Here is a 14,194-nt window from a genome sequence, read left to right as displayed (position 1 = left end):
GGAGAAATAAAACATGTTGTTTAATCTGCTCTGTAAACTCATTAGATGTAAACAGAATTTGCCAGAATGAGCCAATAACATGTTACATGCAATCAAGTCCCTTCAATGCCTTCCCTTGACCCCTTCTCTGTTTCAATGAGCTAGAAACAGAAGGAAAATTTCTAATGTCATAAATCAGGGTTTGGTAAAGAATAAATACTAGAAGAACATGAATAAAACATTCCAATTAAAAAGAAGCATATATTATATATATATAGCATGAATCCAAATTTACACAGTATGCATTCATATATTCATTAGCATAATCAACACACAAGAATCAAGAATTCTAAGCAATTGTCAAGCATTCTTGTTGCTGAGAATTAAATAACTGTAATAAAAAAATATATTAGTTCAAGTAGCATTTACAACATCATTGCCTTGTCATAGTATATTGCCTCAATATTATGAATCCTTAATTTTGTGATGTTCCTTTACTAGGAAGTAGGTAGAGGTTGGGTAGTATTTAAGAAATTAACGTTTTTGTCTGCCGGCACTAAACAAACTATGACGATTACGGCAAGATCCTTTTTTTCCCACAAGCATGACTTTGATATACAGATTATAAATCCGTCTTTTTAAATACAGCTTTGATTACACTTTCGCAAGCACGGCAATTACAATTATCCTTATATGCCACTGATTTAGGAATGAAAGAGAAATAATATAAAAGGAAAGCTCATTTGAAAATGCACAAGATATACTTCAGATGTTGTAATGCATCACTATGAATGTGTATGTATTGAAAACGATAATTTTTGCAGCATATTACGTTTATGAAATCATGAGAGGCAATGATAAGAATAAAATATAACTTCTACTGGTATGAGTTTGTAAAGCTTCTTGCTTCCCCCCTGCATCATGCAGACTTTTAATTATAGTAAGTGGTATGGAACTGGCCTTCACCTGGAACTCACCTGATATGCAAGCACACTGCATTTTCAAACTAAGTAAATTTACACCTGGAAAGACACGTATTGTAAACAAATGAATGACATTATTACAACCACATGGCTTAACTCTATACAACCACCACCACTGCATTGAACAATTCCTATCTTTACAATTGAGTTTCGACAAGAATAGGGCACAATGGGGGAAAATAATGTAGTTAGAACTACTACTCTTTGTGCTTCACATGCTGTTACAGAGACATGTGTCCTTCACACTGCATCAGCTAGTATCAGGTATTGTTAGCTCCCATGATTCCTTGAGGCGGAAAATATATTGGAAGACACTAACACTTTCAAAAGGTTCCAGTATTTGGTAGCTGTGGTGTTTGGAATCTTCCAGCTAAAATTGTTTCTTGTTAGAAACAGTTGTTACACATTTACGAATTATCACAGCTTATTATAATAAGTTCATAGTTCATTGGCAAGGAGAAAAAGTAGGGGAATAAAAGTAGCATATTGGTAGAGCATTGCATTAATTTCAGATGGGCTTTGAAAGCTGAATTTCATTCCTCCATCACCAGTAGGCTGCACATTGGACTCTGGACTCTGGAGTAGAGGGTCATGGGTTCAATCCCAGGTGGGCGACACTGCTGTTGTACCCTTGAGCAAGGTACTGTACCTAGATTGCTCCAGTTAAAACCCAGCTGTATAAATGGGTGAATGTATGTAAAAATAATGTGATATATTGGAACAACTGTAAATCACTCTGATAAGGGTGTCTGCTAAGAAATATAATCTAATGAAACAGGGATCATCCCATTGTGGAATTTAAATTTTTTCATGTATTATTTCAGTATCCTATTTACAGTCAGCTTTAAATACTGGAATAGAATCTAACAGGAGGAATTTCAAATGCAAGGCTACAGAATGGATTGCCTACAGAGACAAATGTAGGATAACATGAATTACAGTTTATGAAAACAAGTCGAGATAAACGCAATGCCCTACATATTGGATCTACATCACTAAGAACATAGTTGTGATGCATATTCTTTTTCTTGTAATGTGATTCTTCTCTACTCTAGGATGTTTAGGCAGATATGATGTCATCATAATCCATACTGCAGTGAATATCATAATTTGGATATAATGGATATAATTTTAACAGTGAAATGTTTTCAATACATATATAATTTTCAGAGAGCTTCAGACTTATTTATAAATGTTCTTTACAATATTAAAACAGAGTGAAACACTACAAGTGAAATCAGCTGCTTACAGTAGGCATATGTATTACTGGTATTTTCCTTTGAAAACAAAAGTTTTGTCCCTTGAAACCCCGCATAATGGCTTAGCTCCTGGACAACAATGTATTTGATATCAGTGACTTCTAAATTAATCTGTCTATAAGCATGATTCTTAACATGTTGTAACACTGGAGGGGGCTGGCAGCAGGCGCTGGGAATCAAATCTCTGTCACACCATGTTCTGGTTACAAAAATGTTTTTATTACATTTCAATAAACAGGACATCAATAACTATTTATGAAAAGAGCTCATAATATGTGTCAAGAATAAACCAACGAAGGTAAACAGTCTTTCACTGAATAATAACATTCTAATTTTTCTTGGTTTAACATTAATTGAAACTGTTAGACTAATAAAGATATTGATTGTTCCTGGAAAATCCTAATCAATTCATAAATACCTATATGTATTTGCACTTTCCTTTATTAATCTGCATATTTTTTCCACTTTAATTTTTTGCAAATGTTAAAGAAAGTATACATATTTACTTCCAATGCCAAATATGATGCATTATTAGTAAATGCATGTCAAGAATATGATTTAGCATGTGAGGAACTATAGAAATCATCATGTTTCATCACAGATAATTTTTACTGGAAGAAAAAAATAATGTATATATATATATATATACAGTGCCTTGCAAACGTATTCACCCCCTTGGCATTTTTCCTATTTTGTTGCATTACAACCTGTCATTTAAATAGATTTTTGGGGGATTTAATGTAATGGACATTCAAACCCTCTTTTCAAATAGTACAGAAGCCAGCTCGGAAAAGGAAGGTAAACTGTCTCGGTCTCTTTATTTTTTTGTAATCTGGCAACGTGTCTTGCCATCCCTAGACCCGTAACTGTTTGTCTGGCGCAAACCCAACACGTCTCATCACCCCGAGAACGCCATCTCCACAGTGAAGCATGGTGGTGGCAGCATCATGCTGTGGGATGTTTTTCATTGGCAGGGACTGGGAAACTGGTCAGAATTGAAGGAATGATGGATGGCGCTAAATACAGTGAAATTCCTGAGGGAAACCTGTTTCAGTCTTCCAGAGATTTGAGACTGGAACGGAGGTTCACCTTCCAGCAGGACAATGACCCTAAGCATAATGCTAAAGCAACACTTGAGTGGTTTAAGGGGAAACATTTAAATTTCTTGGAATGGCCTAGTCAAAGCCCAGACCTCAATCCAATTGAGAATCTGCGGTATGACTTAAAGATTGCTGTACACCAGCAGAACCCATCCAACTGGAGCAGTTTTGCCTTGAAGAATGGGCAAAAATCCCAGTGGCGAGATATGCCAAAGCTTATAGAGACATACCCCAAGAGACTTGCAGCTGTAATTGCTGCAAAAGGTGGCTCTACAAAGTATTGACTTTGAGGGGGTGAACAGTTATGTACGCTCAAGGTTTCTGTTTTTTGTCTTATTTCTTGCTTGTTTCACAATAAAAAATATTTTGCATCTGGTAGGCATGTTGTGTAAATCAAATGATACAAAAACCCCAAAAACCCAAAATAGGAAAAATGACAAGGGGGGTGAATACTTTCGCAAGGCACTGTACATATGCAGTTAGGTCCATGAATATTAAGACAGTGACACAATTGTCATCATTTTGGCTCTGTAAACCACCACAATCAATTTGAAAGTAAACAAGATGTGCTTTAAGTGTAGACTTCCATTTTTATTTTGAGGGTAGTTACATCCAAATTGGGTGAACGGTGTAGGAATTACACCCATTTTTATATGTGGTCCCCCCAGTTTTAGGGTCTCAAAAGTATTTGGACAAACGAACATAACCATGAATTAAATAGTGAGTTTCAATGCTTGGTTGCAAATCCTTTGCAGTCAATGACTGCCTGAAGTCTGGAACCCATAGACATCACCAGATGCTGGGTTTCTTCCCTGGTGATGCTCTGCCAGGCCTGCACTGCAGCTGTCTTTAGTTCCTGCTTGTTCTTGGGGTGTACAGCCTTCAGTTTTGCCTTCAGAAAGAGAACTGCTGCACAGTTGGATTCAGGTCGGGTGATTGACTTGGCCATTGCAGAACATTACACTTCTTTGCCTTCTTTGAAACTCACAATTTAATTCATGATTATGTTCGTTTGTCCAAATACCTTTGAGACCCTAAAATTGGGGGGAGCACATATAAAAATGGGTGTAATTTCTACACAGTTCACCAATTTTGGATGTAACTACCCTCAAATTAAAGATGAAAGTCTACACTTAAAGCACATCTTGATTGTTTCCTTTCAAATCCATTGTGGTGGCATACAGAGTCAAAATTATGACAATTGTGTCACTGTCCAAATATTTATGGACCTAACTGCATAATGTTCAAATGCAAAAGAAAACATAAACATACCTTGATCATTTGAATAAGAAAAGCAAAATATAGACTGGTTTATTTTTTTCCTGTTCTTAACGATCAGCATCTCTCTTTGTGACCAATTATACACAAATTGTAATCATCAATTGAGCTGTAGCACTAGCTGCCTAGCTCATATTTTCTGTAGCACTTTGCCCCTCCAATTATTTCTGGACTGACTGGTAATTTTAATGTAGATGGCAACATTGCACCGTTTCCATGGATTAATTTAATTTGAAGATCACTGAAAAATTGAAAACACTCACACATACCAGGAGTATTGGCAGGATATTTCTCACTGCCCCATGCTGTTGATAATTTCATATATAGAATAAATGCAAATATACCTACAGGTATGAACTGTATCACACTGGACAATGCTGTACAATTTGCCTTGATGGATTTAAACCATTTTACCTTCCATACAACAGAAAGGCTCTGGAGGTTAAACACTGTAGAAAATGTCTCCATATATCAGTATAGAAACTGTTCAGCATGCTAAGTGTTCTGTATGTGTCTAATGTTGGGTTGAGAATTCCCTTTAATAAATTGTATATATGTAGATAGATACAGGGTGCCCTTCATTAAAATGTAATTGATGTTTTCCATTTGTCTGGCACTAGATGTGTACTGTCTGATATGTTACCATCAATTTCAAAAGGCCTACCACTCAGAGTTATGGATAGGCTTGTACTGTACTTGCAACTTTGTAACCTGGAACCAGAAGCATAATTATTTCAGCAATTTGAATAACCAATTTAAATAACTCACACCATTCCGACCTGAAATATTATTTTGTTAAAAGAGGAGAAATAAAGTTTTGCACATTAGTGACCTGTAAGACCTTTCTTGTTCAGCTTCTACTTAAAACAAAGTTCTCTTACACCCCCGTCATAGCTTACTGGAGCATCACATCTATTTACTAGATAAGAATGAAAGTATACAGATTTTACAGTTTATGACATTTTATTTTCTTGTTTATATGAAAATAAACTTCACTGAATCAGAATAAATGTTCTGACAATTCAAAGGGATTGATAATGGATAATGGATTGAATCAGTGTAATCTATTCAGGTCAAGTACATTTTGTTAATGTGGCAGAAATCAAAAATATCTATTGACTCTTAATATAAATGTATCTCTTCCTCAAGGACACTAAAATTTTTCAACACAAAAAGGTACATTCAGCAACATATACTGAGGGAACACTGTAAACAGTAGGATGCAATGCAGTATTTTTTCAATTTATAATAATCATGGAAGTATTTCTTAACAATGTAATATTAAAGAACAACCACTTTAGTCTATCTGACCATACCATTTGTATTTCCCTGAATTCTAGAATAAAAACACATGTGCCACTACATGGGTATTTTACTTGTAAGTGAAATACAATTAACAAAAATGTTATGGTCAGTCCATACATTTTGTGATTAATTTCAATGAAATTATAATATAATAGGTAGAAAGAAAGACAGATGCGCAGTAACTCTGAGAAAACAGCCCTGAGAAAAACTAAACATAAATCAAGACTGCTCTCCAGAGCTGAACATTTAGAACTACATCCCCCAGTATAATCACACACCTCAGACCTCATACATGGATTGTGAGACCCATGCATTTCAGGTACGCCTGGTTTTCTCACGCACACGCCACAGAACCTCATGCATGAGGAAGCCTTACACAAAGTGCCTCCAGTACACACAATACGCTTCATATTCAGAAACAAGTGACACTCGGGACACTCGGAGTAGCTGTTTAAAACTTCCATTGTGTTCACTTAAACACGTCCCATTGACTGGTATCAAAAGTCTAAAAATGAAGTGTGTAAAATGCCATTCTCTGCACTTTTGATACAAACTATTTTGTGATTATACAACGTAATGAAAATAATCCACCACATTGGTGCTTAATGCATTTACCTGTTCTGTTCACGGCTGTGGAAAAAAAAAGTAGAATCTCTTTCTAACAGCTGACTCAATGTATGCATTTAAATTAAGGCCTTAACCAAGCTGAAACAATAAAACACCTTCAGTACCCAAACAAAAGATCTGTGTTCTGAACAGCACAGAGATACATCACAGGAATGTGCAACACAGTCAAAATGCTAAAGAAATCTATCCTAATCAGCCACAACATGGGGAGTAACCAATGCAGACTTTTCATAAAAGTCTAAATATTAATAAAGGTGTATTTTTCTTCTTCTTATGCATATTAGATGGTAACAGGTTCAATTGTTTTAAGGTAAGCATAATGGACTTTTTCCAAGCTTAATCTGTGTTTATTATCCTGTATAGAACTGTATAATTGTATTTATTCCTGTAAATTGACCCAATGTTTAGAAATACACTGCAAACGTTTTAACAGGGAAGTTTATACCATGCATTATAACATCACAACATGTATTCATCCTCTCCTTATTCCGAGAATTGTCAATAGAAAGAAGCAAACAGACTGGGTGCTTTGTGCAGTGTACACAATGTGGGTGGTTATAATGAAGGTTAAATCCAATAGTTTTGGTACTTCATTCTTGAGCACAATAGAGAACTTTGAATATTTCTTTTTTTGATCTGGAACTGCCTTTGGTTAGAGACAATTTTGCTACTTCCGCTTTATCACTGAGCACCCACAAAGAAATCATATTGGAACATGAAGCATACTTGTTTCAATATAAGAATTTTTTGCATAAGACATTTTCTGTATTTCTGACTTCTCAGAAATATGTATAATATGATAAGTTTTTAGTTTTGACTATACCTAAATAAAAGGAAATGCAAGTAAAACAATTGGTGTTGTGATGCTACACTTCCATGGTCAAAAGAATGACATACAAGTGAGATATGTGGATATTTACAGTACAAGTAGAAAAAGTTTTCACTTCCTCAATCTCTGTCTGTGGAGATTTGCACGCTGAGAAACAGAGAGCTGAGAAATTCGAACCTAAAACTGAGCTGTCAATGCTTTAACTTTTGAAAAAGCAAACACTGTACCATAGATATCAAACACATACCTGTTTATTTTTACATAGTCTCACTTTGGTCCCGGCCACAGACACAAACACTTTCCCTTTGTAGCCCCGTAGATCCAGGTAACCACACTTGTCTGAGGAATGTGTGGAAAACTTCTGCGAGATCCAATATTGAGTGTTCATAGCAAGATGAAGTGTATTGATCCAGTCGTGTCTGTCTCCTGCGAAGATGGAGGGAAAGAATTGAAATCCATCACATTTACTAAAAAATGTCACAATATATGTTGTCATTTTTTAATATAAAAGAATCATAATCCATGAACCAGCACAAAAGCTTGTGTTTATATATATATATATATATATATATATATATATATATATATGTATAAACTACATTGTAAACAAAATAATGGGATGAGCCTCTTTTCAATGCAAATGGAGATGGGAGAAGTTATTCTGGATACCATGTAACTGTCACATAGATCTTTAAGGGTGAATCTGAAAGGGAAAGCAGAGACTATGCTCTTGGAGTTACACATACACAATTAATAATAATGCCAACAAGGATTTGTAAGACCTTGGGACAATTGCTCTGCAAAGAAATAATTATGCCTTTTAAATGGAGTAGCTGCTTAAATGGTACCACCTACTGGAGTTTTAAATCATTTCTGCTGAGGCAACATCCATATAATTCAGAGATACACCCCATCTCACTGTGCTTTTATCATGAACGCTATTAAAATTGTATTTTTTTATATTTTAAGGTTATTACTTTGAAGTGTGTCATATGCTGACCTGCTCTATGTGTGATGGTCTCTGATCTCTGGTATGAGAGGAATAATATTGTCTGAATTTGATTTTAAACGTCTTCTTGCCTTTGTTTGCTAGTCAGTTTTCTAAGCCTCAAAGGGTGTTTCTGAAACAAACATTCTGCTTCTTCTGCTTCTCTGAACATACTGTCTCTTAAAAGAGGCACGTTTTGCTTTTATTCCACTTTGATTTCGCTGTAACTCCTTGACCCCCTGAGCTGCAATGTGGGATTTAAAAACTTCCACAGTACGCTTATAAATTTATAAAAAGGTAGCATAAATAATAAATAAATGATTAAATTATTTACACTTCTTTACATCAGAATTGTAACTTCTTTTATGACTTAGTTCCATTACCTATTCATACGTATTTACTTAGTTATTAATTTATTTAAGTGTTACCCTAGGTTTTGAAAGACTGCATTTGCTGTGGAAGAAAATTATTTTGTAGTAAGCAAATATCATTACCCCAATAGGCATACCTACAGGAAGGTTGTAAAACGTCGCACAAATAAAGACACATTGAAAAATACAGATCTGAAAGGCTGGGTTTGTTAAAAGTACTGTTAACCTCAGTCGGACAGTCTTTCTGCAGCTTCATTTATTGTTTTTGTATTATGTTTCTGTAGCTGCTCCTCTTTTATCAACAACCCATACTCTTTAAAGTGTGTGATTCATATTTGAGCCTGCTTATGAATATGATATGATTATGTATAATTATCTGTAGACATACATATTGTAAGAAAAAAATAAGTCTCATCAGGCTTCATTGCATGTACCATTTAAAAATCAAAACTATACATAAAAAAGGTATTTTGTTCAATAACAGTGCCAATATGTTTGTTGCTTATGAATGTGGTATTCAAGGTTCCCTGCGATCTTTTTAAAGATACAAAAGAGGCTGGCAAATTGCCTAGCTTCCAACATCTCATCCTTCAGCCTCCCCATGGTGTGGGAGGAATTCCCTTTACTTTAGCAAATTGCAGTACTTTACACCAGCAACAAGGTGAGATTAACTCTGCTACCATAAGAAGCAGCAGCACTGGCAGCATACAAAGCGTTTTGATTTTCATACAAAATGTATGAAGAAATAAAAACAAAAAAGTTTACACATCAAATATTCTACTGCACCATTTAAACGATACACACATTACTCTACAAACACATGCACATGTACACTCATTTGAAATATGATTAACCAACTTGGAAACTCTTGCTAAAGTCAATGCTCCTAATACTGATTGTTTTGTCTGCTTTGTTTGCCTAGTTTGGCCTCAGGTTTGGAAAAGCAGTGATTCATCCATACTTTCAAATTCTCAATCAGAAAGTCTTCTCTAATACTCAAAGCAGTTAGGTGTAATAAACAAACAAACAAGTCTTCATTTGCTTACTGGGCCTAGAGATTTTTTATTTTCTTTAAAGGAATGCATAAAATCAAAACCCATAAAAACCCATTGGACATATGCGCCTAATTTTCTTTACCTAATTAAACTGTGGTTTCTTTCAAGTTTACCCAAGATGGATGATTGTTTCTAATGGCTACAGGGTGAGAACCATGGATTTCTGGTTTACAGATTAATAGTGTGAAGAGATTTAATTTATGCACTTCAACCAAATGCAGAGTGACTTTTAAACCAGCATGAGAAGACCATAAATGGCATAGTGAATGCAGTGAGATAAAAAATAGATAAAATATGTTAATCCATAAATACCTGTCAAAAGGAGGGGTGTCAGGTGAGAATGAAGATGTTATAAAGGAAAAAAAAGAATAATGGAGTGAAAACTATAATTAACGGTATAGCAACCAGCATATTGTGTTGATTTAATGAATAAGAGTTTATATAAAGTGATTCTTTAACTCTTCACTCTCTCCAGGTCTGTGACCCTTCAGGCCATAAGATGCATCAATCATGTGCTGTGTTGTCTCTAAAGTCGACAGTTTAGGGGGGATACAGACATCTTAATAGAAAGCCACCATTCAGGAGATGGGACTTCTGCCAGCTCGGCACCAGCCTGACACTTTCTGACACAAAAATTTATGATTCGAGTAACTGCATATTAAGTGTAACCTTCCTCGGACTGGGACAAAAAAACGGCCGTGGACTTTGGCCCAGACTGTCCCATCACAACCAGCCCACAGATACTCCATCAGGCCCTCTAACCCACATATGTTCACACATCCAACCCTAGTACCAACACCAGCTTCATCACAGCCACCACAGAACTTATTTTTAAAACTGCATGTGTAGCTATATCTATTTTTTTTATACAGCAAACAGCAGAATATAACATGTTGCTTCTACATTTCTGTTTCTTCTTTCAGGGGATACCATTCTATATTTTGTAGAGAATGTAAATAGAATGTTTATGGATAGCCAATTAAAGTATTAACTATTAAATATGAAATACGTATCATCAATATTTTTCATTATTTATGAATAGGTTATAATTATGTATTATTATGCTATGTTTATTTGGGCATGTAAATGTAAATAGGAAGTTTAAATCTGTGTCTATTCTATGTTTGCTACAGTCCCATCATTAAACAAGGCAACAAATAATGTATTGTTGAGCAACATGTGTTCTCCTAGGATATACATCAACTTTTCACAAAAAGAGACAAATTCAGATGGCCAGTCTGGTACTGCTCTTCAGAAGGATATTGTTATAATCATTACTGAAAGTAACTTCACCTCAAGCTCAACCTCTCCAAAGCTGATCTCCTCTTTTCCGCCCCTTCCTTGCCTTCTGCTGACCGCTCCATCTCAACCCCCTTGGAATCTAGGACACTCTCTCCCTCTTCTTCCGCTAAGAATCTAGGAGTCACCCTCGATCCCGCGCTCTCCTACACCCAAAACATCACCACGCTGACACGCACCTGCACATTCTTCCTGAGCAACATACGCCAGATCCGTCCCTTCCTCACTGACTACTCGACTCAGCTACTCGTCCAGTCACTGGTCCTCTCCCGCCTGGACTACTGCAACTCCCTCCTGGCCGGCCTGCCTGCAACTACTACCCACCCACTCCAGCTCATCCAGAACTCTGTGGCTCGTCTGGTGTCTCTCTGCCCCGATTCGCACACGCTACTCCACTGCTCCGCTCCCTCCACTGGCTCCCGATACCGGCACGCATTCAGTTCAAGACATTGACCTTCACCTACCGCTGTCTCAACCATACTGCACCAAGCTACCTTCAGACACTTGTCTCTCCATACATCCCCTCCAGACCACAGCGTTCCTCCAGTGCCAGAAGACTAACTCTGCCTCCTCTCCACTCTCCTTCCTCCAGAGCCGCTCCTTCTCATCCCTGGCCCCTAAGTGGTGGAACGACCTTCCCACTGAAGTCAAAACAGCAGAGTCCTTGACCTCCTTCCGGAGATAACTCAAGATGCACCTATTCAGTCTCTACTTGTAATTTAGTAATTTTTAGTAATCATTTTCCTGTAAGATCACACTTTACAACATTCTGTCATACTACTTGCCTTGTGTTACTAGTACTCATATTGTTATTTTGATTTCCCCTATGCTCCCTTCCCCTTGGCCCTTGACTGTGACCTAACATCTTGTCTGCACTCAGCTTTTACAATCCAGGATGTAAGACGTCATATATTGTATGCACTTGTGTAAATTGTAATTTGTAAAATGTATTATGGTTTGAATTGCACTGTCATTTGTAAATTGGAATTTGTAATGTTATAAAGAACTTAAAAAGAACACACTCATTGTTCTCAGGCTAATTGTTTCCAATCCACTATTCAATACACTGTTGATTTCAGATTTGCAAATCAAATACCACAATTTTAAAAATAATCAGAATAGAACTGTCTTGAAGAAACTGGTTTTTCATGTAGAGAGTTGCATTTCAAAAAAACATTAAGATTAACAATCTGTTAAAAAACTCCTAAAATGAGCACCTAACCAAGATTTGAGATAATGTAAATAAAATAAAAAGAGAGAGAAATTGAGAAGAATATTATTGACAGGTCCAATATTTGAACTTTTCTGTCTCATAAGTTCTGGAATTGATTTACTGGTGCAAAAAAGGGAGACAGTAAAAGATGAGTTGCTTCAGCAAAAAAAATCATGCTTCAGGTAGTGATAATCGTTTTTAACCTAGAGCCAGGTTAATCATGAATTATTTAAATAATAATAATAATAATAATAATAATAATAATAATAATAATAATAATAATAATAATAATAATAATAATAATAATACAAGCTTTAAAACTGATGCACTGGATTCCCCAGTTGTTTGACCTTAACACCCCACTGAAAAATGTTAAATGATGACACTGACATCACAGTGAAAACCACAGTCTCAAAGAGCATACATATGTTCTTGGAAATGACAAGGGCTGAACAGGTGAAAATAGACAAGGATAGACCGCTAAAGATGTGTGAATGCCTGTTTACACATCTGCAGAGGCGTAACTCTGAGGCGTACTCAAGGTGAATTGGAGTTTGGAAAGTGTGCGCGCTTTACCTGAAACCTTTTAACACACCAATCTGCGGTTAAAAATTGAAAACCATATGAATCAAATAAATTCTGTGTCAATATTTCAAATCATAATAATAAAAAAGGTAAAAATATAGCATTCAATAATTCCATATTGCTTCGTTGCAATGTGTCAGAACACCTATCCTGGAAAGGCTGCAACTCAAAAGAGAGAGAAGCAATACATTAACTTAATACTGGCCTGCTTCATAGCCACTGCAGGGAATAGGTAAATTATGCTGGAAAGAAATGTATTCCGTTACCTTCCTTTTCAACGCGGAAAATAAAGGTCCTGTGGGATGTTACGACTTCAAACTTGTTATCTCCCACGGCTCCAACCTTGCTTATTGCAGAGATGGGGATTATTCCTTTTGAATACATTTCCTGGAGGGAGAGCAAAAAATAACAATAAAACAAACCAAAAATCCACAAAGCACAAGAAACAAACATATATAGACTGCATGTAAAAACAAGATAGATAGTCAAGAAACAAATATGGAAAGAGAGAAAGGGGTAGCAAGAGAGGCAGGAGAGGAGTGATATGGAATGAATAAATTATGGATTTGGATGAATCTGAGTATTTAAAATCCATACCATCAAATCTTGTGTGTTATTAGATCAATAATACCAAAACACAGTATCATCAATTAAAACTATATCAATTCACATTATATTGCAGATTTGAACTCCACTATGTCAGGCTTTGTTGATTTGGAAAAGCAAATTACCTTTAACCCTTACAAGAAGTAAAGAACATACTTGTTGTACTTATATTTATATGGCATACAGATGGGTGACAAATTAAAGGAAAAACCTGAACAAATGAGTGGAGGAACATAATGAATGCAGGTGTACTGCATGATACAATTAAGCAATTAACATCCTATCATGCTCTGTGACATGTATAAAAATGCTGAGCAGGCCCAGTTGACCTTGATTTTGGATCAAGATGGCAAGAGGAAAGGATCTAAGTGACTTCGAAAGAGGGGTCATTATTGGGGCACGAATGGCAGGAACTTCAGTCACACAGACGCTCAACTGGCTAGTGTTCTCAACAATTGGGCGAGTGAAGAGGCAAAGCATAAGGACAGGCAAGACAGGCAACTGCCTGGGGCCCTCAAGACTCTAGGAGGCCGCCGAGGGACAACCAAATCGAATCCACAGCATTGACAGCAATGTCTAAATATCCCTGGATTCCCCGCCCCCTCCTAACTATTGTTGCAAGTGCAATGACCACATGTTTTGAAACGAACACATGTAGCTACAATGAAGTGGACACATCTTTCCGGTAGCGAAAAAAGAAAGAAAAAAAGAGGACAA

At 36.2% G+C, this 14,194-nt stretch overlaps 1 protein-coding gene across 1 annotated transcript in view; it reads right to left on the bottom strand.

The window, feature by feature from the left end:
- arap2 (ArfGAP with RhoGAP domain, ankyrin repeat and PH domain 2) overlaps positions 1–14,194 on the bottom strand; it is a 119,108-nt gene that overhangs the window by 76,074 nt on the left and 28,840 nt on the right. Inside the window, exons 9-10 of the mRNA XM_066719982.1 lie at positions 13,138–13,258; positions 7,608–7,786 (exon numbers count right to left, since the gene is read on the bottom strand). Of these exons, the coding sequence (XP_066576079.1) occupies positions 7,608–7,786; positions 13,138–13,258 (300 nt within the window). The remainder of the gene's footprint in view (positions 1–7,607; positions 7,787–13,137; positions 13,259–14,194) is intronic.

Source organism: Amia ocellicauda, chromosome 13 (genome assembly GCF_036373705.1).
Source record: "Amia ocellicauda isolate fAmiCal2 chromosome 13, fAmiCal2.hap1, whole genome shotgun sequence".
In the NCBI taxonomy this organism is placed as follows: Eukaryota; Metazoa; Chordata; class Actinopteri; order Amiiformes; family Amiidae; genus Amia; species Amia ocellicauda.
This window is presented reverse-complemented; position numbering and strand designations above follow the sequence as displayed.